Here is a 25,616-nt window from a genome sequence, read left to right on the forward strand (position 1 = left end):
ATTGTGTCTCCAGAAAGTTAAGTAAGATCGAAACAAAAGCAAATCAATGAGCCAGCCGCATTAATCACTCAACACCCAAGAAACTTCATAATCAGTTTCTTTGTTTGGCTCAAAGGGCATTTGCATGCTCAATCACAAAATTGCAAATCATCCACGTAATGTCTGCTTTGCATGAACTCAGCAGCGCAACAACCCAACATAACAAGTAGAAATGTACATATGCAGTTACATTTTTCATATAATTCACTAATTTTAGTTTAAGCAAATTTGTCTTTGGTCAGAGTGTAAGAGTTCTTGAATTTGGACAAGTTATTGGATTAAGAGTAAAGTTGATTATATTTTTTTTACTCACTTGTAAAAATGTTATCTTTTTTCTTTATCCAAGCTCGAAATATTTAGTTGACTGGAGTGTTCTTTATTACACCAGACGTTGCCAGGCTCCTTTAGAATGGTGCAAAATATAGCATTTAATTAAAAATGGTTTGTGTAATAGTGGCTATGAATTGTTGACGACAATGTCAAATACATGTAATTAATATATCTCTTGCACAGGTCTTTACTTACTTTCCAGATATTTGTAGACATTTAATAACAGCTATATAGTCACCTTTACACTCGTTTTACTTGCTGATAGCCAAAGGGTGCTTCAACTGTCATTTCTCTGTCCAGGCTTCCACAGCACACCACTAGTTTGATTATTTAATTTAAGGCGAATGCGTCAAGCTGCAACTAGCACACTTAGCACACCCTATTCCATCCACGCTAAGACAGTTGTCGCAAAATTTGAATTTATCGTCATAGAGGTGACATTTGTCGTCAAAACCTACCGTATTTTCCGGACCATAGGGCGCACCGGATTATAAGGCGCACTGCCGATGAATGCTGTATTTGTGATCTATTTTCATGGGGCGCTATAGCTTGGTTGGTAGAGTGGCCGTGCCAGCAACTTGAGGGTTCCAGGTTCGATCCCCGCTTCCGCCATCCTAGTCACTGCCGTTGTGTCCTTGGGTAAGACATTTTACCCACCTGCTCCCAGTGCCACCCACACTGGTTTAAAAATGTAACTTAGATATTGGGTTTCACGATGTAAAGCGCTTTGAGTCACTAGAGAAAAGCGCTATATAAATATAATTCACTTCACTTCACTTCACATATAAAGTGCACCGGATTATAGGGCGCATTAAAGGAGTCATATTATTATTATCATTTTCTAAATTGAAAACACGTCCTTGTGGTCTACATAACATGTAATGGTGGTTTTTGGTCATAATGTTGCAAAGGTTATGTTTTACAGATCATCTTCAAGTCGCTTTCTGACAGTCGCTTCCAGATGCGTCGTTTTGTGGGCGGTCTTATTTACGTGGCTCACCTTCGACAGCGTCTTCTCTCCGTCATCTTTGTTGTAGCGGTGTAGCGTGCAAAGACGGGAGTGGAAGAATTGTCAAAAGATGGAGCTAACTGTTTTAATGACATTCAGACTTTACTTAAATCAATAACGGAGCAGCATCTCCTCATCCGGAAACAACAACACCGGAAATTTATCCTGTGAAAAACCGTCCGACCGGAACTCTCTAATAACTAAAGTTCCTTGGGTGAATAATGTAAGCTCATTACACCGGTATGTTTTAGCGCTTTAATGGCGAGTTTACTGACAGATATAGGTAATCAATCAATCAATCAATCAATCAATCAATGTTTATTTATATAGCCCTAAATCACAAGTGTCTCAAAGGGCTGCACAAGCCACAACGACATCCTCGGTACAAAGCCCACATAAGGGCAAGGAAAGACTCACCCCAGTGGGACGTCGATGTGAATGACTATGAGAAACCTTGGAGAGGACCGCATATGTGGGTAACCCCCCCCCCCCTCTAGGTAAGAACTTTACACTACTTTATATTAGAAATGGCAACAGCGGAGGATGAACGTCCCATAACAAGAAGATAGAGAAAAATAAGAAGCTACAAAGGCGGATGCGTGCAATTTTTCAGGATTTATGCAGATCCCAAATACAGATCAGCAGGTACCAGAAGGTAAGAAAAGTTGCTTTTGCATAATATTGCGAAACAAAATGCCAGATAGTATGTCTTACCTTATACACACAACATAATAATACTTGCATGTTGAAGCACATTCAGCGGTGAAGCTTCATAACTTACTAAAGTCGTACAAAACATTTTGATAGATTTTTGAGCGCGGTGTGTAATATTCTATATTTTCAATGGAACATATAAAATGTTGGTGTTGTTTACTTGAGTCATATTGCCATCATAGGGCAGCATACACATATCTCTTATGTTTGACTGTCATCTACTGGTCACACTTATCATTACACCATGTACCAAATAAAATAGCTTCGAGGTGGTTAAACTCAACCAAACGTGTTCCTTACATTAAGCGCACCGGGTTATAAGGCTCACTGTCGAGTTTTGAGGAAAAAAGGATTTTAAGTCCGCCTTACAGTCCGGGAAATATGGTACATCACATAACCTCTTTCGGACGCACTCTGACTCAGGCGGGAACTGTTGATGGTCTTTAAATGCAGCAACCAATCGTTGAGTTCGGGTCTAAACGAACATAAGCCAAGGAGCTTGGTTCCCTCTCGTCACTATGAAAGACACCACCGGGGGGCGCTTCATCCTCATTTGCTTTTTGCTTTTTCTGTCCTGGTTCAAATTTCATGGCTCAGGAATGAAAACGCAAAGAGACTACCGTATTTTTCGGAACTTAGGGCGTACCGGATTTAAAGGCGCACTGCTGATGAGTGGGTCTAGTCAGGTCTTTTTTCATACAAAAGGCGCACCGGATTATAAGGCGCATTAAAAGGGGCATACTATGATTTTTTTTCAAAATTTAAAAACACTATCTTGTGGTCTACATAACATGTGATGGTGGTTCTTTGGTGAAAGTGTTGCATAGATTATGTATTACAGACCATTTCAAGTTGCTTTCAGAGCGTTTCTTCAAGATGCGCCGTTTTGTGAGCGGTCTTACCTACGTAGCTCACCTTCGACAGCGTCTTCTCCCCATCATCTTTGTTGTAGCGGTGTAGTGTACCAGGACGGGAGTGGAAGAAGTGTCAAAAGATGGAGCTAACTGTTTTAATGACATTCAGACTTTACTTAAATCAATACCGGAGCATCATCTTCTCATCCGTGGCTCACTAATGCAACATCAACACCGGAAATGTGTCCCGTGAAAAAACCGTCGGACCGGAACCTTCTAATAACTAAAGTTCCTTGGGTGAATTATGTAAACCCACTACAGTTTTTAGCGCTTTGAAAGCTAGTCTACTGATAAATATAAGTAAGAACTTTACTTTACTTTATAAACTAGTGGTTAGAGTGTCCGCCCTGAGATCGGTAGGTTGTGAGTTCAAACCCCGGCCGAGTCATACCAAAGACTATAAAAATGGGACCCATTACCTCCCTGCTTGGCACTCAGCATCAAGGGTTGGAATTGGGGGTTAAATCACCATAAATGATTCCCGGGCGCGGCCATCGCTGCTGCCCACTGCTCCCCTCAACTCCCAGGGGGTGATCAAGGGTGATGGATCAAATGCAGAGAATCATTTCGCCACACCTAGTGTGTGTGTGACAATCATTGGTACATTAACTTTTTATTAGAAATGGCAACAGCAGAAGATGAATGCCAATTAAGAAGATAGACAAAAAGAAGAAGCTTATGACTAAGGCGTTGGTACGTACTACAATTGCGGACAATTTCAGGTCTTATGCAGATCCCAAATACACATCAGAAGGTAAGAAAAGTTGGTTTTGCATAATTTTGCGAAACAAAACGCCAGGTAATATGTCTGCTAATAGGTGCCATTTTGCGGTCCTTATACCGTATTTTCCGCACCATAAGGCGCCCTGGGTTATAAGCCGCGCCTTCAATGAACGGCATATTTCAAAACTTTGTCCACCTATAAGCCGCCCCGTGTTGTAAGCCGCATCTAACTGCGCTAAAGGAATGTCAAAAAAACAGTCAGATAGGTCAGTCAAACTTTAATAATATATTAAAAACCAGCGTTCTAACAACTCTGTTCACTCCCAAAATGTACGCAAATGTGCAATCACAAACATAGTAAAATTCAAAATAGTGCAGAGCAATAGCAACATAATGTTGCTCGAACGTTAATGTCACAACACACAAAATAAACATAACGCTCACTTTCTGAAGTTATTCTTCATTCATAAATCCCTCGAATTCTTCTCCTTCGGTGTCCGAATTGAAAAGTTGGGCGAATGTGGGATCCAAAATGGCCGGCTCCGTCTCGTCGAAGTAATCGGAGTCAGTGTCGCTGTTGTCCAGCAGTTCTGTGAATCCTGCCTTCCAGAAAGCTCGGACCACAGTTGTGACCGAAATATCTGCCCAGGCATTTACGATCCACTGGCAGATAGTGGCGTATGTCGTCTGGCGCTGTCTCCCTGTCTTGGTGAACGTCACGTGTGTTCGCCTTCTGTCATCCACTGTTCCCACGCAGTTAGCAGTCTAGCTTCGAATGCCCTGTTGACACCAATATCTAGCGGCTGGAGGTCTTTTGTCAATCCACCCGGAATGACGGCGAGTATTGAATTAAGCGCGTAAGCGTGTCTCTTAATGTGATGTTATGAGCTAGCAAATATAACAACTACACTACCCAGCATGCAACGATAGTGACGAGCATGCGCGGTAGCCCTGAGAAGCGTTGTTGTATGCTGGCAGTTAGAATGTGGTTATGAGCACGCTGTGAGTAAACGTTGAGAACTCAGTTAACACGCCTCGTCTGCATTATTTATAATTAGACAGACAACACACTTAATAGGAGCCATTTTGGGGTCTTTACATAAACACACAAATGGAAATGAAACGTCACATATCCCAGCATGCACCGCGCGCTTCTTCTTCTTCTACGGGGAAAAAAGATGGCGGCTGTTTACCGTAGTTGCGAGACCAAAACTTTATGAAAATTAATATTAATATTAACCCATATATAAGGCGCACCGGATTATAAGGCGCACTGTCAGCTTTTGAGAAAATTTGTGGTTTTTAGGTGCGCCTTATAGTGCGGAAAATACGGTATACACACCATAATAATACTCATATGTTTAATGCGGTGCGGCTTCATAACTTGCCGAAGTCGTACTAAAAACATTTTGACAGATTTTTGAGCGCCGTGTGTAATGTTCTATATTCTCAATGGAACATTTAAAGTTTTGGTGTTGTTTATTGCCATCATATTGCAGTCTACACCTATCTCTCATGTATGACTGCCATCTACTGGTCACACTTATCATCACACCATGTACCAAATAAAATTGCTTCGAGGTCAGTAAGCACAACCAGAATTATGCCGTACATTAGGCGCACCGGGTTATACGGTGCACTGTCGATTTTTGAGAAAATTAAAGGATTTTAAGTGCGCCTTAAAGTTCCAAAAATACGGTAAATTTAATTGGTTATTCAAAGACTAATATTAAAAGCATAATTATTTGACTCAGTATTCTTCGTCACAGCATGAGTAATTCCTCTCTTTTGAAACTGGGCTTCTATGTGCTGGAACCAAGATTGATGTTGTTCTGCTGCTTGATTGCCGCGGTGAAGATTAACATTAACCGTGTTGTTAGCATTGGGTGGCGCAAGTCCCGCCTGCGTTGTTCCCCCTGTTGTTCTTTGATATTGCTCACGTCAAAGGCTCACCAATGTGGAGATGGTATTGATGAGGCAGAAGTCAAAGTTGAAATGCATCAACAGTGAGGCATGTAAAAAAAATGGCTCCAACGGCATGAAAACGGGAGTTCTACTTGGTGAATATTTATTGTGATCACCACAATATTATCATATAAATTAATACAAATACTGTGCTTTAATACATCTAAGACATAAAAAGGGCTTCATTTAAGATTTAATTTAGGCCAATAATACATGAAATCTATTTAAAACAGAAAACTGATCAAATGAAACTGCAACCTTCGAAACGCGACATGTCATGGGAGGACTGTATTGTGTTCGAGCCAGAAGATGTCCATTCAAAAAATAAAAATAAATAATTTGCCATGAATAATTTTGGGCTGAACTGCCTATATCACAAAGTTGCAGTCCTTGACCAAATAACAAGCAGAATTTTAGAGCACTCATGGGACATCTGAGGCCAGACAGAAATGCCTTCCTGTTAGTTGTGTCTAGACACACTATTACGGCCACCAAGGTCATTACCGAAACGCACATTAATACACACCTGTTACCATTGTCTACTTGCTCGTTTTTTGGCCCAACATCTAAGCTGCTATCTGCCCTTTAAGAGGCGTGTCTGCTTTCATTGTGCGCCTGCCTGAGTAGAAAAAGATGGGAAGAGACCCCCAGAGACGCCCTGAATGTGGATGTCACCTCCCAATGACACCGCACAATGAGTTGCTGGCCTATGAACCACAAAAGCCAAGCGTGGACTGACCACTCAGATGTTGATTTGTCAAATGAGAGCAAAATGTGCTCGTTTGAGGGCAGTATAGACCAACTGGTGTCGGATGATGGAAGATGCATTTTATTGTCCTCGGCTAGCAATTTTCACTTAGCAGCTAGTGACCTTTTACTGCATGTGTGTCTCTTGGCACAAATGTTAGTATTAGATAGTTTTAATTCAAATACAAATGTATTGATCATTTAGGGTAGTGGTGTATTGAGAATTGTAGTGCCTTCTCTTCCTGTCTAAGATTATATATATTTTTTTAAATTCACTCAGGATTACTTATTCTAAAAACATAACATACCGTATTTTCCGCACTATAAGGCGCACCGGATTATAAGGCGCACATTCAATGAATGGCCTATTTTAAAACTTTGTTCATATATAAGGCGCACCGCATTATAAGACGCATAAAATAGACGGTACAGTAGAGGCTGGGGTTACGTTATGCATCCCGTAGTTGCGAGACCTGTTGTGGCTCAATATTGGTCCATATATAAGGCGCACTGGATTATAAGGTGCACTGTCAGCTTTTGAGAAAATTGGAGGTTTTTAGGTGTGCCTTATAGTGCAGAAAATACGGTAAATTAAAAAATAGCTGATTTAGAAATGTTGATCAATATCCTCCTGACGACTATTTGTTTTTGATCTGTTTCTTGTCAGAGTCACAGATTTGAGGAAAAAAATAGCTCTGTTATGCAAAACACAAATGCCCACTACAGAAGACTCTGGTTCTCAGGAGGAATAATTGCTCAGATTCAGTCACAGTACAATTTCAGGGCCACTTGTTACTAGGCAAAATTCATGGGGCAGTGTCATAACTGCTCCAAAGCTGCCAAAAAACTGGCATACATTAGTCATGCCCATTAGACTATTGGAAACATGTTTTTTTTTCTAACTTTGTATTGAATATAAATCTCAGAAGACAAAAAAACTGTGGAATTTACTGTTGAGATTAGTTCATTTATACACAGGAATTTTGTTAAAAAATTATTATGATGTATTATTATGAATAGAAAATGGAATGCTACTCTGTATAGTATAAATCTGGCGTGAACCCCACTTTTCCCTCCAAATCTGTTGCTTACTGAAAGACCCTTATTGATTCTTTAGCTGACCAAGTCATCATGGACAATTGTATGGCAAAACCTGAGAGCCCTAACCTCAGACCCCATGAGATGATCACAGATACACTCTTGTAGAAAGCGTTCCCAGAGGAGTAGGAGCTATTTTTAATAGCTGCAACTTCACATTTTCTTACAGGTGTAATAGACAGGCATTTTCATACATTTATCCACATACTGTATGGTTCATCAAAGTAATGGTGTTTTTCTCCGGTAACTAAACTTACATAAACTACAGGTATATATCACTTATTACTAGAGATGTCCGATAATATCGGCCTGCTGATATTATCGTCCGATAAATGCGTTAAAATGTAATATCAGAAATTATCGGTATCGTTTTTTTAATTATCGGTATCGTTTTTTTAATTTTTTTATTAAATCAACATAAAAAACACAAGATACACTTATAATTAGTGCACCAACCCAAAAAAACTCCTTCCCCCATTCATTCACACTCATTCACACAAAAGGGTTGTTTCTTTCTGTTATTAATATTCTGGTTCCTACATTATATATCAATATATATCAATACAGTCTGCAAGGGATACAGTCCGTAAGCACACATGATTGTGTGTGCTGCTGCTCCACTAATAGTACTAACCTTTAATAGTTAATTTTACTAATTTTCATTAATTACTAGTTTCTATGTAACTGTTTTTATATTGTTTTACTTTCTTTTTTATTCAAGAAAATGTTTTTAATTTATTTATCTTATTTTATTAATTTTTTTAAAAAGTACCTTATCTTCACCATACCTGATTGTCCAAATTAGGCATAATAATGTGTTAATTCCACGACTGCATATATCGGTTGATATCGGTATCGGTTGATATCGGTATCGGTAATTAAAGAGTTGGACAATATCGGCAAAAAGCCATTATCGGACATCCCTACTTATTATCCAAATGAAATTCTATCATGCTGTCCACGATCCTCCAACTAAGGGCAAAACATATATTTTTATGCCCACATGTATGCTTTATGTATACTAACAGATGCATTGCTAATGGAGATTCCCACAAATAAATAGACCTTAATTACGACTTTTCCACCTCAAAAAGGCTAAAACACTGATAAATAAACACGGCAGATAGTTTAGTGAGGTACTCGGTTGGCTTCTGCTCTGACGGAGTGCTTAGAACTTCAGACTTGACCAGCTAGGGCATTGATTCTCAAACTTTGGTACGGGTACCACTAGTGGTACACAGGCTCTATCTAGTGCAGACATGGGCAAATTACGGCCCGCTTTTCAACCTGGACCGCCAGATCTCCAAGATATTTTTTTAAACCTTTACCATCTACATCAACTATATGATTTGCCTGAGAAGCTGGACAGGACACAAAGAACCCCCCCCCCCCCAAAAAAAACCTTTACCATCGAAACTGGAGCCGCCAATACGATATGCAGTGCATTTTTCAAATTACCATAAGTCTTGAACTACTGTATAGAATATTCCAATGATTTTGTGTGATGTACAGGGTATTGCACTCCAAGCTGTTCTGTTCTGCAGAAACAGGATATTATACGGATTATTATTATATTGATCTGTGGGTGTTTTTTATCCTTTGCTGTAGGGATATGATGATAAATGATAAACCGCCGTAGCGGTAGCGAGGGGGTGTATATTGTATCGTCCCGAAAGAGTTAGTGCTGCAAGGGAGTTCTGGGTATTTGTTCTGTTGTGTTTATGTTGTGTTACGGTGCGGATGTTCTCCCGAAATGTGTTTGTCATTCTTGTTTGGTGTGGGTTCACAGTGTAGCGCATATTTGTAACAGTGTTAAGGTTGTTTATACGGCCACCCTCAGTGTGACCTGTATGGCTGTTGACCAAGTATGACTTGCATTCACTTGCGTGTGTGAAAAGCCGTAGATATTATGTGATTGGGCGCTCTGTACTTCTCCCTACGTCCGTGTACCACTCTGTACAGCGGCGTTTTAAAAAGTCATAAATTTTACTTTTTGAAACCGATACCGATAATTTCCGATTTTAAAGCATTTATCAGCCGATAATATCGGCAGTCCGATATTATCGGACATCTCTAATATATGTGTATATATATATATATATATATATATATATATATATATATATATATATATATATATATATATCTCCATTTTCTACAGCTTATATATATATATATATATATATATATATATATATATATATATATATATACATACACACATACATATATACATATATATGTGTATATATATATATATATATATATCTGTATATATATATATATATATATATATATATGTGTGTGTGAGTTTATATATATACTGTGTATGTATATATATATATATATATATATATATATATATATATATATATATAAATTATGTATTTACTGTATGTTTATAATTATATGTATGTGTGTAAATAAAGGTGTATGTACGTATGTATGTATGCATGTATATGTGTATATATGTGTGTTCATATATAAATTATATGTATATATGAGTATATATGTATATATGTGTGTATATTTATATATATATATGTATATTATGTGTGTGTGTGTATATATATAAGCTTATAGATATGTATATGTGTATATGTACTGTAAATGTGTGTGTATATATGTATATTTGTATATATGTATATATATCCATATGTGTATACCGTATATTACCAAATAGTAGCCCGGGCGTTTATTTCACAAAATGGGGTCAAACCCCGGGCGGCTATTAGGACATGGGCGGTTATTTGCACAAGGCTTTTATTTATTTTTGCACCAGCCTGCACCAGGCCATTATTTGGTTACAATGGTTACTGTCCAGTAGTTTTTTTTTCGTACAAAAAACTTTAAATGTAAAAGCTATTGTAAACATACAAACAAAAAAACAACAGATCAACATGAGGTAGGCTATCAAAAGACGAGATCAACAAGGCCTCAACATGGCAGTAGTGCAACAATTGTCAAATAGAATACCAATACTAAAAATCAATAAACTTTTTAAATAAAACAGCCTACCGGGAAAAATAAAATGATGGTACCAAGTACTCAAGTATAAAACCCACCATCAAAACAGAACAATAATACTGTCACTTAAATAAAATAAAGGCTACAGTACTCCAAGTTTTAAATAAAGCAGCATACGTGATGTATCCACTGACACAAATTAGCATCAAGCTCGTTGCTCACTTTCTTCCTACCTCCACCAGATAAGCGAGCCCGTTTTCCATCGATTGCCGACTGAGATAGTAGTTCTCCCTTTTTTTGTTTCCATTCTCGTACGTACATGTTTTGGGTCAACTTTAAACTGCCTGGCCGCTGCCAAACAAGAATTCTGCTCCGCATACTTCACAACTGCTAGCTTGAACTTTAAGTCAAACTTCCTGTTCTTCTTCCCCCTTAAAGTATTCCCGTCCATCAGTTGTGGTGTACCGGTATCCTGTTCACTCAACTCACTGCTACTGTTGCTTGCCATGCTGAAACTTTTCCTCGTGGGTTTGTTGTTGTCGTTGAGTGTGTGTTACGCTATATGAGGTGACCCATTGCAATATGTTGATTACCCAGAATCCCCACGTAACGTCTGCTGTTACCGTAATTACCAGAATTACTGCACCTTTGCTTTTCCTTTTAGCTTATAAATTGGGCTAAAGGAAATCAGTGCAGTGGAAGAGTGGCCGTGCGCGACCCGAGGGTCCCTGGTTCAATCCCCACCTAGTACCAACCTCGTCATGTCCGTTGTGTCCTGAGCAAGACACTTCACCCTTGCTCCTGATGGGTGCTGGTTAGCGCCTTGCATGGCAGCTCCCTCCATCAGTGTGTGAATGTGTGTGTGAATGGGTAAATGTGGAAGTAGTGTCAAAGCGCTTTGAGTACCTTGAAGGTAGAAAAGCGCTATACAAGTACAACCCACAACCCATCAATATGATTTTAATCTAAATTATGCAAATAACAGCCCATGGGCGGCTATTTGGACATGGGCGGTTATTAGGAAGAGGCGGTTAATTCACAAAATGGGGTCAGACCCTGGGCGGCTATTAGGACATGGGCGGTTATTTGCACAAGGGCGTTTATTTGGTAATATACGGTATATCAATGTTTGTTTATGAATGTATATATATATATGTAAATATGTGTATGTATACATGTGTGTGTGTATATATATATATATATATATATATATATATATATATATATATATATATATATATATGTATACAAATATATATATGCATTACATAAAGCCTATTATGTGCGCACTATTGACCAATGATGCACTGAAAATTTGTCTGCCAAAGATAGACTTTAGTCACCAAAACTCAATGTTGTGATGACGTATCCACTTTCGCTAGCGGGCTGCGTCTTACCCCGCATACACAAACGGCGGAGCTCGCCCAATGATTACGAAAAAGTTGTATTCGGGTCTCATTCATGTCGCATTTCTGTCTGAAGTCACATTTGAAAAGATCAGATTCCAATCAAATTCGGACTACCTCCTGATGTGTCCTGTATCTGATGCGAAAAAATATCAGATATGAAGCACTTTCAAGTGTTTTGACTTGGAAAAAAAAACTGATATGTTACTTCAGGGCAAAAAAAACAGATTTGGTGTGCAGTATAAACGGAGCCTCAGTCCCTTCAGAATTTTGCGGGCTTTTATATGATAGCCGCAACCTAAAATGCCCAAATGTGCGGCATTTAATGCCACAAAAGTTGTGATCTTTTGTGGCTTAATTTTTTATTAATCAGATTGATATTTTATGAATTTGTTATCAATGTTTAAAGTGTTCCATGTAAACTTAACCTTAAAAAGCAAAATTATTTTAACAAAAATTGTGAATTGGAAACACAATGCATTGTGGTTCTTGCTGGATTCTGAATAGCTTATTTCCATGACTGAATGCAGGACTCTGTCCTAAAGTTGTGTTCTTTTCTTTAACAAATTCAAAACATGGCACGAATGCGCGACATAATTAACTGCCACAATAGTGGTCATGATCGCTTCAGAAAAAAAAAACTATTAGGTGAGATTTTGTCTCATTTCCAGCGCAGAAACAAAGCCAAGAATGTCAGGTTAGTGAGCTAATAAAGAGACGGTGAATAGTTTGGATAAATTAAATGGTAAATGGGTTATACTTGTATAGCGCTTTTCTACCTTCAAGGTACTCAAAGCGCTTTGACAGTATTTCCACATTCACCCATTCACACACACATTCACACACTGATGGCGGGAGCTGCCATGCAAGGCGCTAACCAGCAGCCATCAGGAGCAAGGGGTGAAGTGTCTTGCCCAAGGACACAACGGACGTGACTAGGATGGTAGAAGGTGGGGATTGAACCCCAGTAACCAGCAACCCTCCAATTGCTGGCACAGCCACTCTACCAACTTCGCCACACCGTCCCAGCCGTGAGATGATTTGTTTATTTTGGTACAGTCCCTTGATTTTTTTTCTTTCGTATTATCCATTTTAATCCAGTTTGTTGCTCTCTCTTACAATACTGCTGGTTGTGTACAGCAATGTAAACAAAAACTTTGTCCAGCAACAATGGCTACCCAGCCCCCACAATGCATTGCGAAATCACGTGCCCTTTTTGAGCCCTATTGTTTTCGTTGGAACAGACTTCTCACTTTCGTTTAATAAGCATTAACCATGTTGTGCTGTGTGCGTGTGAATCTCCCTTAAGAAATAAAAGGGCGGGAGCTACGGAAACTCTTGGGGACAAAAAATATACCAGAGCAAGAAGAGAAAAACAATGTTTTTGTATTTTATACATCGTCTGCAACAAAAAACTTTAATTTCTTATCACCCAGGCCTAATCTCTGTCATGTAAATGCTGCCTTACCCTGGATAAATATAGATAAATGTTGAATTAATATATAAATACAATTGAGGAACAATTTTAGGTGAGTCCCAACAGGGTCGATGACAGGCTTCGGACCACCCGACATCAGAAGCACTGCCCTTTTTAAAGTAATGAGGAAAAACACAATAAAATATTGCATTTTACTTATACAATAAAAATTGATTGACCAATTTTTCATCCCAAATTTGGGAGTCCTTGACATGTTGTATGGGTTTATGTAACAAACTCAAACGTTCCGTTCCAAAGGTACATCCTACGCTTGTCCATAAAACATGTGAAATGTTATTGAAGTGTCTTCAAAGGACATCGAATAAACATATTGTGAGGTTGCTCACGGTCACACATGAATGAGCCCAAAGGGGATTGCTGGGACGTAATCTAATCATTGCTTTTAAGTGAGACACAGTGACATGCAGTGTTAGATAGTGATCCCCATGAAAATGTACTGCATCTTTTAAAAGAATATAGCCTTTCTGCTGACATTAACATAAACATATAGTTGTGTGTCCTGGAGCCATATCAACAACATGTACTTATGTTTGCTTTCTTGTATTTGCATATGCAAATATATAATTTAAAAAAAAAAGATAATTAATTCAGTCCTTTAATGTCACTTTTGATATCAAGTGAGCAACAATGATGCTTCAATACCACCAAGATGATGTGTTTATGTCACGTTGAAATTAACCACAGTTTAATATAGATTTTTTACGCATCGCTCCAATTCAATGGACCCGTGTAAATATGCTTTGTTTGGGTGTACAAGCTGCCACATGACATTAGTCGCATTGTTTTGTGGAAATTGCAGGGTGCGCTGTTGAGTGAGTGGAGGCAGGGGGGGTGTTGCTGAAGTTCCACCGCTGACATTTTGACCTGGCAGTGCATTAGAAGAACTCGGCAAACATATTTGTGTAGGTTTTGTTTCCAGGAGGAAGGTATGATGCTCCAAACAACGGGGTGCTGCGACACTTCAATCAGCTTACATAATTTGCAGCAGAATGCAAAAAGCTTTTAGACACACATGTGACCCATTGTAATACCTTTCTAAATGCAATCAAACACTTCCTACAAATACGAGGCAGCACTTTTAAAATGTGCACCCTTGTTTGACATGTAATTTTGTCCAACCCACTCCTCTTTCATTCCTCCATCAGCCCACATTTTCCAGGAGATGAAATAAACCCAACAAAAACAGAAGTTTATGTTTTTATGCTGTCTCGCAATTTGTTTTATTTTGTGAACAGATGTTTGGCCCAAAAAGGAGAATATTACATTTTCAAATATGTCACCAATTTCTTGACACAAGTTGATTTGTCATCTTCTGGCCATGCTGATGACATGATATAATCTTCTCAGGCTTGTTGTCGAGCCTGCGGCGACATTGTCCGTCTTATTCGATAAGATGCTTAGATAGATGTTTCTTTACCTCCAATGCGAGCGTGTCTCCTCTCTTCCTTTGTGGCGTCTCCATGCCGAGTGCGCTGTGGCTTTGGCTCTTGAGGACAGTTAGAAATTAGACTTTCAAATGAGGCATTAAACAAGGTGATAATCAACCGCCAGGCCTTAAGTAATAATCATATTCACCAGACTTGCGTCAATTTGCCTCATGAGAGCCGGCGTCCTCTGCAGTGGACGTTTGTGTTTGGCATTTGACTAAAGAAATAGACAAAAAAAAAAATGTCCACTGCAGAGGATGCTGGTTCTCAGGAGGATATTGCACATATCACAGGAGCGGGGGGGAAAATGTAAAAATACATCATGACTACATATTGTCTTCTCACATCAGTCCCTTGAGATTTGAGCATAGCGGGGGGGTGATAAGCATGTTTGGGTGGCCCCTTCCATCAGCTGGGCTAGGCTTTTTTTTTTTTTTAAATCTCAAACCACCGCCACCCTCCCCCTCTCTCTTTTGCCCCTCTTGCCCCCAGGCTCCACCCAGAAGTGTGGTCGCCTTTGTCATTGTAATCTGGCCGTGTTTGCTAAACGCTTCCACTGTTTACTCTCCGCTATGGGGGCTTGTATGAACAGGAGTCAGCAGGACGCAGGGTGACATCACTGAAGAGGGGGTTGGGTTGGAGGTGCATTTGTGATTTCTCAGGGCCCCCTTTTAATCGTTTATTCTACCCTGGCCTCGCTCAGGAGGCTAACATGGCCTACAGGGAGGAATTACACCTAATTACTTGAATAACGTCTCGGCGGCAGTCAATGGTAATCACCAAAAATCATTTCCAGGTCTTCCGTTGCCTTTCACTGATGGTTCAGTCTGACGGGCTGGGGGGCGGGGGGGGGACATAGGGGGTAAATGAAGCAGGAGAAATGAAACAGACTGACAGGTAGAGACATTAAAAAGAGAGGGGGAGGATGAAATCAAATTAATGGACAAGGATTTCATATTGTCTATTTTTGTTGTTGCCGTAGTGATAAAGTCGCATACATTGAAACTGGTCTGTTGAGCCATTGTTATCATCCCTGGCCATCTGCTGCTGAGGAGTGACATTCCCTCTCATTTGCATGATGAGTGATGTATGAGGAGGTTGGAAGGGCATATGCCTTGCTCTTATGACAAAGCCAGTGAAAGTTTTTTTTTTCTTTCTTCGTCTTAAATACCACGAGAAATGAAGATGGACATTAAAAATAAATGAAGGAAAATGAGTAGAAAATACGACATATACATTAACCTGTGAGTCTTGTGAGAGTGTTAACCTTTTCCGTGCAAATGTGCGGCTACAGCGCTCTTGCATGCTGGAGTCGAGGCTGGTGCATCTGCCTCCTTGTGTGTGTGTGCCTGTTTGTGTGTTTTGCGGATGTGGGAGTAGAGCGAGGAGGGAGGGAGTTGGGTCGGAGGGGAGGGTGAGGGGATGGGCGGCTGTTGATGTGCAAATGTGCATCATGTTGAAGGGCTGTGAATGGGGAGGTGTGACGTAAAAGGGACCCGAACGCAGGTGCTTATCTCGAGGCTGTCAAAGGCACAGTATGTCATATTCCCGGGGACTACCTTTCAAAGCCACAGCACCAGCGCCAGCCACCACCAACAGCACACTGGGAGGAAATCAAACTTTTGGGATCGCAGCTCTAGGTTGGTTTCAAAGTTCTTATGTATTTATTTCATGTAGTTTTCTGAGGATCATCGGTGTCACATATGCGAGACGCAAAGCGTTTAAGCCTCAAAGCAGCAGCTGAGAAACTTGCTTAGTATCTTCAATGACTATTTTGCCACGCGGACCAAACACGTTGTTTGCATGGTATTTTAAAAAAAAAAGGTCTTGCTGGAAAGCGAAGGCAGCTTCTGTCCACGTTTCCGACAGTTTGCAGGCAGATTAAACTGCTTTTTGGTGATGTGTGACCCATTTTTGATTGTCCAGATAGCATGAGAGAGTGTCTACCTAGATTAAATTTGCTTGTGTGTGAGTATAAGCTTGTCTTAGAGGAACACATGTTGGTATTGTGCGCGCAGACAAAGCATTGTCAGGTTGCCTGTGGCTTTGACAGTGACAGCTGTACATACAAGACCATAGAGCCTGATGGTGCACTTAAACATTGACTCTGTGTTCCAATAACATGTTTGTACAGGCTGGCAAGTAGTTTTTTGCATCCACTTTTTTTGTGTAGCAAGTCTCAAAAGATTGAAAAACCTATCTATTTCTGTGAATGTGCTTTAAATGTGTTCACATTTCACCAGGACCGTATACTTTCTGCTCAAGTTGAAGTAGTCACACTTGAACTGTGGCAAAAGTTGGTAAAAGTGTATGCTAATGCCGCATGTAACGTGATAGAAGCACGGTGTGCTTGTGAACTTTGGTGCCACGAGTGGGCCTGATTTGAAAAAAAATAATCAGTGGAGCCCGAAACACTCAACAGTCTCTGGAGCAACTATTGATTTAGCAGGACGGATGCTGTTTTAAAAAAGTTCATCATTTACTAGACACCTCCTGCACGTTAAGGGCTTACAATTCGCTTGGATGACCCAAACTTAAGTTGCAAAATTGTTTGTGTGAAGACTTAAATTAAGTTCTAGATAAGTAATATTTATTTAAATTTTTTGTTGAACTGACAAAGCTATATTTTATTTTTGACAATATGTTTCTTGCATAAGTTTGCAGACTCTATAAGTGTGTAACCTTTTCCCTTTTGTTAAATTATTACCTCTACTGTATCGAACCTCAAAAGTACATGGGACAACCTCTGTGTCCTGACTTTGCTGTTAGGAAAAGCTAATAGGAAATTTCCTTCGCTTTACTTACTTTTAATTATGCAAACAGCCCAGCCAATGGCAGGACTGTGTGTTAAAACAGTGATAAGTAAAAGGCATTATTCCTCACTGAGCCCCCTCCCTTCCCCCCACTTTCCCCTTGCCTTTAAAGCCCAGGGAGGTTGGTTGCTACACAACCAATCAATGTGACCTCCGCTCGCCTCCAGGAACTGTCCATGGTACCTGCTGCCAAAAATCAAACAAAAACACTGCAAACAAACTAAATCTTGTACTTTTCTTTTCACAAAAACAATACATTTCCCCCCACTAGTATTGTCATTGCCCTTTTGTAGTTAATTGATTCTATACAAACGACAAAAATCAAACAACGTTGTGTTTACCTGTGACCCCAAGCACGACTCAAACTTCAGTTGGTTAATCCAGGAAAATGAATTATGGGGATTTAATTCAACGAGGTCTCAAAAATGATCCATCTGCTGTTGAGCAGCTGGCGAAAGGATAAATGTAATTAATTACTTAAGTTTTGATCAGTATTCTAGCGAAAGAGTTGTTTGCGTGTCCTAGTGTGGAAAACAAACAAAGCGAGGCAGCAGGGTCATTATGTACTCTAAATATTATATTTGTTTTTTATGAATTAGTGTCAGATGATTACCTTAAATACTTTTATTTTAATATAAAATATTGAAAATATGCATGCATTCTAATTAAAAAGCTTTATGCGCATACATATTTTTTTAATATAACAACTATCATTGATTCAGTTATTCCTAAAATGCTTTTTAACCTCCTGAGAAGGTGTTTTTTTTTAGACATTGTTTTTTTTTTTTTATGTCCACTGGTTCTTAGAAAGTTATGTAAAAAAAGATGTTTAATATTAATTATAATTAATAACATATATATATATATATATATATATATATATATATATATATATATATATATATATATATGTGTGTGTGTATATATATATATATATATATATATATATATATATATATATATATATATATATATATATATATGTGTGTGTGTATATATATATATATATATATATATATATATATATATATATAATAAAACATAAATAATCTAGTGGAAAAACAGTTTTTCATGCAGGGACTAGTTTATTTGATCGACAAGGCAACGTGACAAAATGAATATTCCACATTGCACAGCCTCGCTTTGGACTAAATATATACCGGTACTTGCGAATTTACCTTGACGGCAGTGTACCTCCATTGGCTGCGGTTGGGTTTGTTGGCCTAACTATAAAGGATCTGCTTATACCCTTGTGGGTTGGGAAGAATTAGGATTTATGAATTTATTTCCTCTGTTGTATTGTTTAAACAGCTTTGGTTTAGTTTTGATCCCTTCCTCTTGCCTTTGAGGCTGTTCCACGGTGTCAGCTGTTGACTGATAGTAAGAGAACTGCCTCACAGTGTGAATGAAAGAAAACTAGCGGTTGGTAAACACTGATAAGGGATAAATAGAAAGCGGTCAGGCAGAGATAGTTCTGTGGGAGCCCAGATTGTGTGCGGTCTGTTAAAATGAGATTCTGAGCCTGTCCTTTTTATTCTTCTCTCCCCTCCCCTCCCCTGTGCGGCATTTGTCTGGAAAATCTCCAGTGACCCGGCTCGCCAATCCCAGGCCGCACCGTTCTCCTCTTTTTCTATTTGTTTTGTTTTCCAACAAGGGTCAAGTTGGCCAATAGACACGTTCTTGATGCTTATGGACAGCTGTCATGACTTCAAGTGCTTATGTTTTTTATGCTTTTGCAGAAATGACTTTGGTTAAAGTTACCTATAGCCACAAAGTGGGTACTTTTCTTTAAAGTTGTTCTGATCTTCTGTCCATCCAATTTCTTATTACTGTAGTCATCTTTTCCTTGTCTTCGTTTTCCACCTGATTAAAAAGACCTTTGGAGTTCTTTACTGGAGGAGCACCATGTGGTGTGTTTATACAGAAAATAATTCAGCCCATTGTAGCCCAGCAGCTAATGAGATTGGTTGTTACGTGAATGACACAAAGGCTGAAAAAAAGGCTCGGTTGGTGTTTCGGCTGAATATCATGAGTGTGTCGACACACTCTCAGCGCTGTGGACAAGCCTATACCACCTCCATCGTATCTTCTGCTCCATCTCCTCCACCAGGATATGAAAGACAGAAGCTTAAAAAAAGGAGGGTCTACGGTAAGTTGAGCTTGCGGACATGTTAAAGCGGGGGAAAAGTACTTACATCTTGTGTTTGAGGCTGCTCTGTGGTCGTCTCAGATAAGTAGATTTGTGGGAGGGTCAGTATCCTGGGGACTCAGAAATGGAATGATCACATTTGGTGGCTTTTGCTACTTATGTTTAAGATCTTGCGTGTTGACTTGATGGTAGTAGGTGCTCGTGGAGCATTTGTAAATAAATAGTTTCCTCACAAGAGGTGCAGCGTTGAAGTGTATGTAAAAAAATTGCTTTTTGCTATAATTGCTGAACATTTGGTACCCGCTCTGATCCTTGAATGCTAGTTGCAATGTCTGTATTATAAAAATGGGAAGTGCATTAGCTTATCATGCTCTGCTGTCGAGCTAGAAAGTGGGTTAAAGTCCATTGTGTGTATTGAAGCCTGGACTTAAGTCAAATTTACATTTTGTTAAAGATTACTCCTTTTTATTGATGCCCATAATCATATTCATGGACCATCTGCTGATTTGGCAAGCATGGATCAAACTCCCAAACAGCCCTCCTAACCTTTTAAGTACAAAATAGTCTGGCTTAACCGTGCGGGCCCAGAAGTGTGTGTATGTGAGAGATTGTTTGGATATTGGATAATACTTAATTTAGATCCTCCAGGCTGCTCGTGCCATATTTCATTTTATCGTGATCTTCTTATCAAGATCTCCTATCTTTGGTGGCAAACCACGCTCGTGTTTAAACAACTGAGCAAATCACGGACAACGAGCTGAGCAAAATGTCGGCGTAAGGATAGGGAGCGGATGAAATTCAGTTTATAGCCGTTGCCATGGCTATGTAGATTTCACAACGCAGTATGTCATAACTGGACGGCTGCGCGAACACCCTAGAGTGTCATAAACACCGCTGAAGCTTCTTGTTTATTCTTTTGTTTTACTTATGAGCTAATTCTCAGCGTGCGCTCAACACAAATAGGAAACTCACCACTGGGCATCCTTGCCGCATAAAATACTTATGTTCGACTCATTCCAGACAAAGCTTACGCAGATTGTGAATTCGTATGCCAGAGGTAAATCCGAGTTAACACGGATTTATACTGGCATGAGTTAAAGGACTAGAGTTTGTAATCCAGGTGGCCAAGGGATTTTACCATACAGTGGCAAAAAATCACTTAAAACTCCCCCAACATCCCGAGCCACTGAGCTCAATAAGCAGACAGATTGTTCCCAATCAATGACATGCATGAACGTCAACTTTACATATTCAATCAAAAATCTTTGTTTCTATCTGGCTATTACATACACAAATGTAAGTTATTTTTTTATTTTATAGCATAGAAATAAGAATCCGATTTTAGCTGCATTTTGATCTCTTAATATCAGCACAAAATTGTCAAACTTTTAAATGAACTTCTTGTAAACTCAAGTACTTTTTTTAAAAGGTTTTTTTCAATAGGAATTTTTATAGAGAACAAATATATATAGACTTGATAAGAATATAAAGATAATTTAATTCAAATAGTGCAAAACATTACAGAAAATTTCAATGTATTGTGTTAAAAAAACAATACAAAACAAACTATACATTTCTTTCACTCCTCCAATACTTATCGTGAAAAATGTGCTTCTATACCAAACATAAGTGTTGTACATTTTTTTCTAACTAAATTGTCCACTTTTGCCATCTTTACTTCAACAGGTCTTTCCTCAAATGTATTTCATTTGTCAATATTACCTTTATAACGTCCAGCCACAGATTCGGAGCAGGAAGTTTGAGTTTATACCAGAGTCTTGTGATGGCTTTCCTACAGTACAAGCTGTGAAAAGCACCATGGCCAAATAACAATCCCCTATCCGTACCACTGACACTATACGTCCCATATTGATAGTCACACATGTCACTGAAATATTATATTACAATAAAAGTACTTTCAATTCAACATTTCTCCAGTGAGTTTGTTAATTTGTCAGACAAGAGTTTACTTATATTGGCTTTAAACCACGTCATCTGGTTGGGTGTGGGCGAGCGATACCATTTGCTAACGTTAGCTCTGCGTTTTTCATTAAGGTGATCGGCTACAGTATCGTTGGCCTCAAGTGCATCTGTAATAACCTACAGTTAGCTTTAGAATAAAAAAAAAAGTTTTTTTCCTGCAATGTGAGCATACGTCATGTCTGTGTACTTTTTGGAGACAGAAGAATAAAAAAAATCAGTTTTGGGTCACAGGTTATGATAACTGAAGTTGAAGGCCATGGGTGGTTTTATTCAGCTATCATTGTGGTCAAATGTCTGAGTGGGAGAGTGTGTGGTACATCTGTAGTATATTGTATGTTTTGGAAAGAAAGCAAACACATTGCTTAAACTGTTACATTTTAGGGGGTAAGACTCTTTGTAAGTGAGTCGGTGTTAAAGTTACATTTAAGTTTAAGGTCATGCTTACAGTTATATAGCTATCATTGTGGTCAAATATCAAGTGAGAAAGTGTGTGAGTGTGTGTGGTATTGCTTACTTTGTGGGGATCAATAGTTCTTTTGTATGTTTTGGAAAGAAAGCATGCATACATTGCTGAAACTCTTGTATTTTAGGAGCAGGACTCTTTGTATTTGGGTCAAGTGTGATTATATTTAAGTTTAAGGTCATAGGCAGCGTTATGGTTGGTTTTAGCTTCTCTCGATATGGTTATGGTCAGTCTCCAGGGCGTAAATATACTTCAATATCACGTCGCCTTAAGTGCTGAAAGTGTGTGCGGCAGAGATAGAGTGGAGTTGTTTAATGACAGGAACAGCTGACTCATTTAGAGAGCGCAGTGAAAGGTAATTAACCCTGGGAAAACTACAGCTGCCATGCGAGCTGTTCACTTCAGTGCAATCTGATTAGAAATCACTGCTTCAGTCCGTGACTCCTTTCACAAGCTCTATGTCCAAGGTAAACTTTTGCCTTCGCCTGCCCCTGAACACAGGAGACCTGCCTTTTGTGTACGAAGGATTAAGCAGAACGGTTACTACGTTTCTCCGAATTGCGGACCACCTGGTTGCATTCATGCAAGTACCTCCATAAAAGGGCCTCCTTGGGCAGGCACAATGAGCAGGATTACTCTGCTCATTGTTACAGCGGGGCTGGAACTTCTTTTTCCCCTAACACCTGTCCCCCAAATTAGGCAGGTTTTGAAAAAAACATGTTGACAACAGCATTCAAAGATTGAAACTAACGCGAGGGTGTTTTGGCAGACCGGCCCATTGATGCATAGTGTCGGCTAAGAAGATACTAATTTTATTAGTCTCCACATTTTGGTGTCCTTAATTGGATTGAAATGCACAAATAAAATAGCAGATCATCTCGGCACCCTCCATTTAAGAGGGAACTGAAATTTGGTCAAAAACAGAAATTGTCTCTCTGATGTCAGAAGAAACAATCTGGACTTAGTGCCTCCGTGTGGTCCAGCTCCAGATGAACTCAATTTAGAGAAAAGGCTTCGGGATGACTTTGGAACGCCATGACAGGGTTCCTAAAATCACCTCGGCAAAGGTGTCACCATCTGACTCTTTCATGGGACTCTTGCTAACTCGCTCCAATAACAAGTTTTCCCTGTAGTTATGCCATCATAACAAATCATTGAAGCGAGAGCGGCGAGCCAGCCTCCTAATTGTCTGGTAAGAATTCTGGGAGCGCTGTCCTCTTATTGAAGCTTGTCTGTCTTGGAGAGGAGATAAGATAGCGATATTTTAAAAGTCCTCTTTGGCAGAAGGTACAAACACTTTGCAGGGGAGCTGAGAGGCTGTTCGGTCGATGATTTTCAAGATTTTACACCCTGTATGAATGGATCATTGAATGAGATTTTGTGGGCTCTTTTAAACCAAATTATTCGCAATTATCTGTACAATAGTCTACAAAATAAATTCAAATGTTTAGTGTTATATATCTTCCTTAGAGCCAGCATCCTCTGCAGTGGACATAAAAAAGTTTGCTACTCTGACCAAATTAGAAATAGACCAAAAACAAAAGTCCAATGCTGGTTCTCCAAAGGTAATGAATACGTTCATTGTATAAAGATGCAAAAAAAAAAAATGTTTTCATTGCAAATGCTTTTTTTAACCTGTTTTTATCGTGACACAATTGTAAAAAGTCAACTACTGTTAAACGGTAAAAACAACAATATGTGATGACATGTATGGAGACTGTAAATAAATGTCAACAAGTGTGACTTTAGAAGCACATTTTCCCCCAAATTTGCAATTGTCAGGGGATTTTCACCTTACCAAAAACAAATGTCCACTGCAGAGGATGCTGGGTCTCTGGAGACGATCATTTCTTGGTTAGTTTTGGGGATTATGAAAGGTTTTTATTAGTTTTTAAAATTGCATGGCGGGCCGGATCAAATGCTCTTGTATTTATGGTCCATAGGCTGTTGGTTGCTCACCCATGAATTACAGCAGGGTCCTTTTTAGTGCTTTACCCGTAGTGCGTATACGTCACATGTCGGCAGTCAATAAGCAATTTTGCAACCAGTATTTTTCCACTTTTTGTACCAAATAATATATTGCGAAAATCAGTTTAAATCTAGAATCGTGTTGAATAAAGAATTGTTTCTGAATTGAATAATAAAGAATAAAAATCGAATAGAAAGGTGAGTTCTTTTACGATTCACATCCCTAATATTCACCTCATGATATTATTACACAATTGCCCATGCATTGGATTATTATATTTTTTATGTACGAATTGATCGATAACTTGTTTTGAAATCATTAGTCTAGGTGACAAGCATATATTTAAGTATTTTTACAAAAAACTTAATAATGCACATACTATAATAAATGTTGCATGATTAGACAATATTAAAATTTAAAAAAAGCAATTTAATGCAGTAGATACATTTTTCTGTCGAAATAGAAATAACTAACACATTTAGTAAGAAAAATTAAGTACTTTATTGATTATTTCCATGTAAATCGACGTAAATTGATTTGGCGGACCAGATTTAGCCTCCGGGTCTAGAGTTTGTCACCCGTGATCAAAAATAAACTTGCTTGTCTTTTGGTAAGTCAAACTAAAAGAGTTAAGAAATAACTATTCTTATTCTATCCAGATGGTATTTAGGCTGCCTAACCTTCTCACGCACAGAAAAAGGTGTTTATATTCCCTCAACAGAAGTTGATTTTAATCTCACAGCCGAGCCTAATTTGCTCACCGTCTAACCATTTGCATGTCAATGAAAAGTGGCAAAAGCAATTGCTTGTTCTCCGAATCCAATTCTACCTGCCTTCCGCTGGAAATAAAAATAAAAAATAGGTGCAGCTATCACTTTGCAGGTGAAGCTCCTGCTGGCTGACCTTTTCGCAGCTGCCCGAGAAACTTTATATTTGTCTGGCAGCTGGAAACATGCCTACAATGGCAATAAGTAGAAAAATGAGATCAAGCCACCCATGTCGTCAAACATTCATTACAAGGAAATATGAAAGTAAACGTGTCTATCTCGTGCTCTTTATTACACATAAACAGAAACACTTAGCATGTAAAATTAATGTGAAAATTATTCTCCGGGTAAACTATAAACACAGAAGTTACCTCGACGATTTTCCCCTCCTCTCTCCCTTCTCCTTCTTCCCCTAGATCAGAGTGTAATTGCCAGTAATCAGGTCTGTTTGCTGCTGATAAAACCTCTCTGAATGCAAGGAACCCTCTTTGTGTGATGACTCAATTATGCCAGAAGTGGCTCATCAAACCTGGCCCATCAGCTGCTTTAATAAATAAGGAGGAAAACTTGCTGCAGGCGCATTATAATTCCATTCATTCCATAATTAAATCCATTCCAGTTTTAACCCCTTCTTT

At 38.9% G+C, this 25,616-nt stretch overlaps 1 protein-coding gene across 3 annotated transcripts in view; it reads left to right on the plus strand.

The window, feature by feature from the left end:
- The window catches only part of st18 (ST18 C2H2C-type zinc finger transcription factor), a 116,921-nt gene that overhangs the window by 35,705 nt on the left and 55,600 nt on the right, over positions 1-25,616 (plus strand). Inside the window, exon 1 of one of the 3 annotated variants that reach the window (XM_061979361.2) lies at positions 16,355-16,477. The exons of the other annotated variants lie outside the window; for them this stretch is intronic. Coding sequence (XP_061835345.1) covers positions 16,375-16,477 — 103 coding nt within the window. The 5' untranslated portion in view covers positions 16,355-16,374. Of the gene's footprint in view, positions 1-16,354; positions 16,478-25,616 lie in introns of those variants that run through there. 3 annotated transcript variants of the gene reach the window in all.

This window comes from Nerophis lumbriciformis, linkage group LG19 (assembly GCF_033978685.3).
Source record: "Nerophis lumbriciformis linkage group LG19, RoL_Nlum_v2.1, whole genome shotgun sequence".
In the NCBI taxonomy this organism is placed as follows: domain Eukaryota; kingdom Metazoa; phylum Chordata; class Actinopteri; order Syngnathiformes; family Syngnathidae; genus Nerophis; species Nerophis lumbriciformis.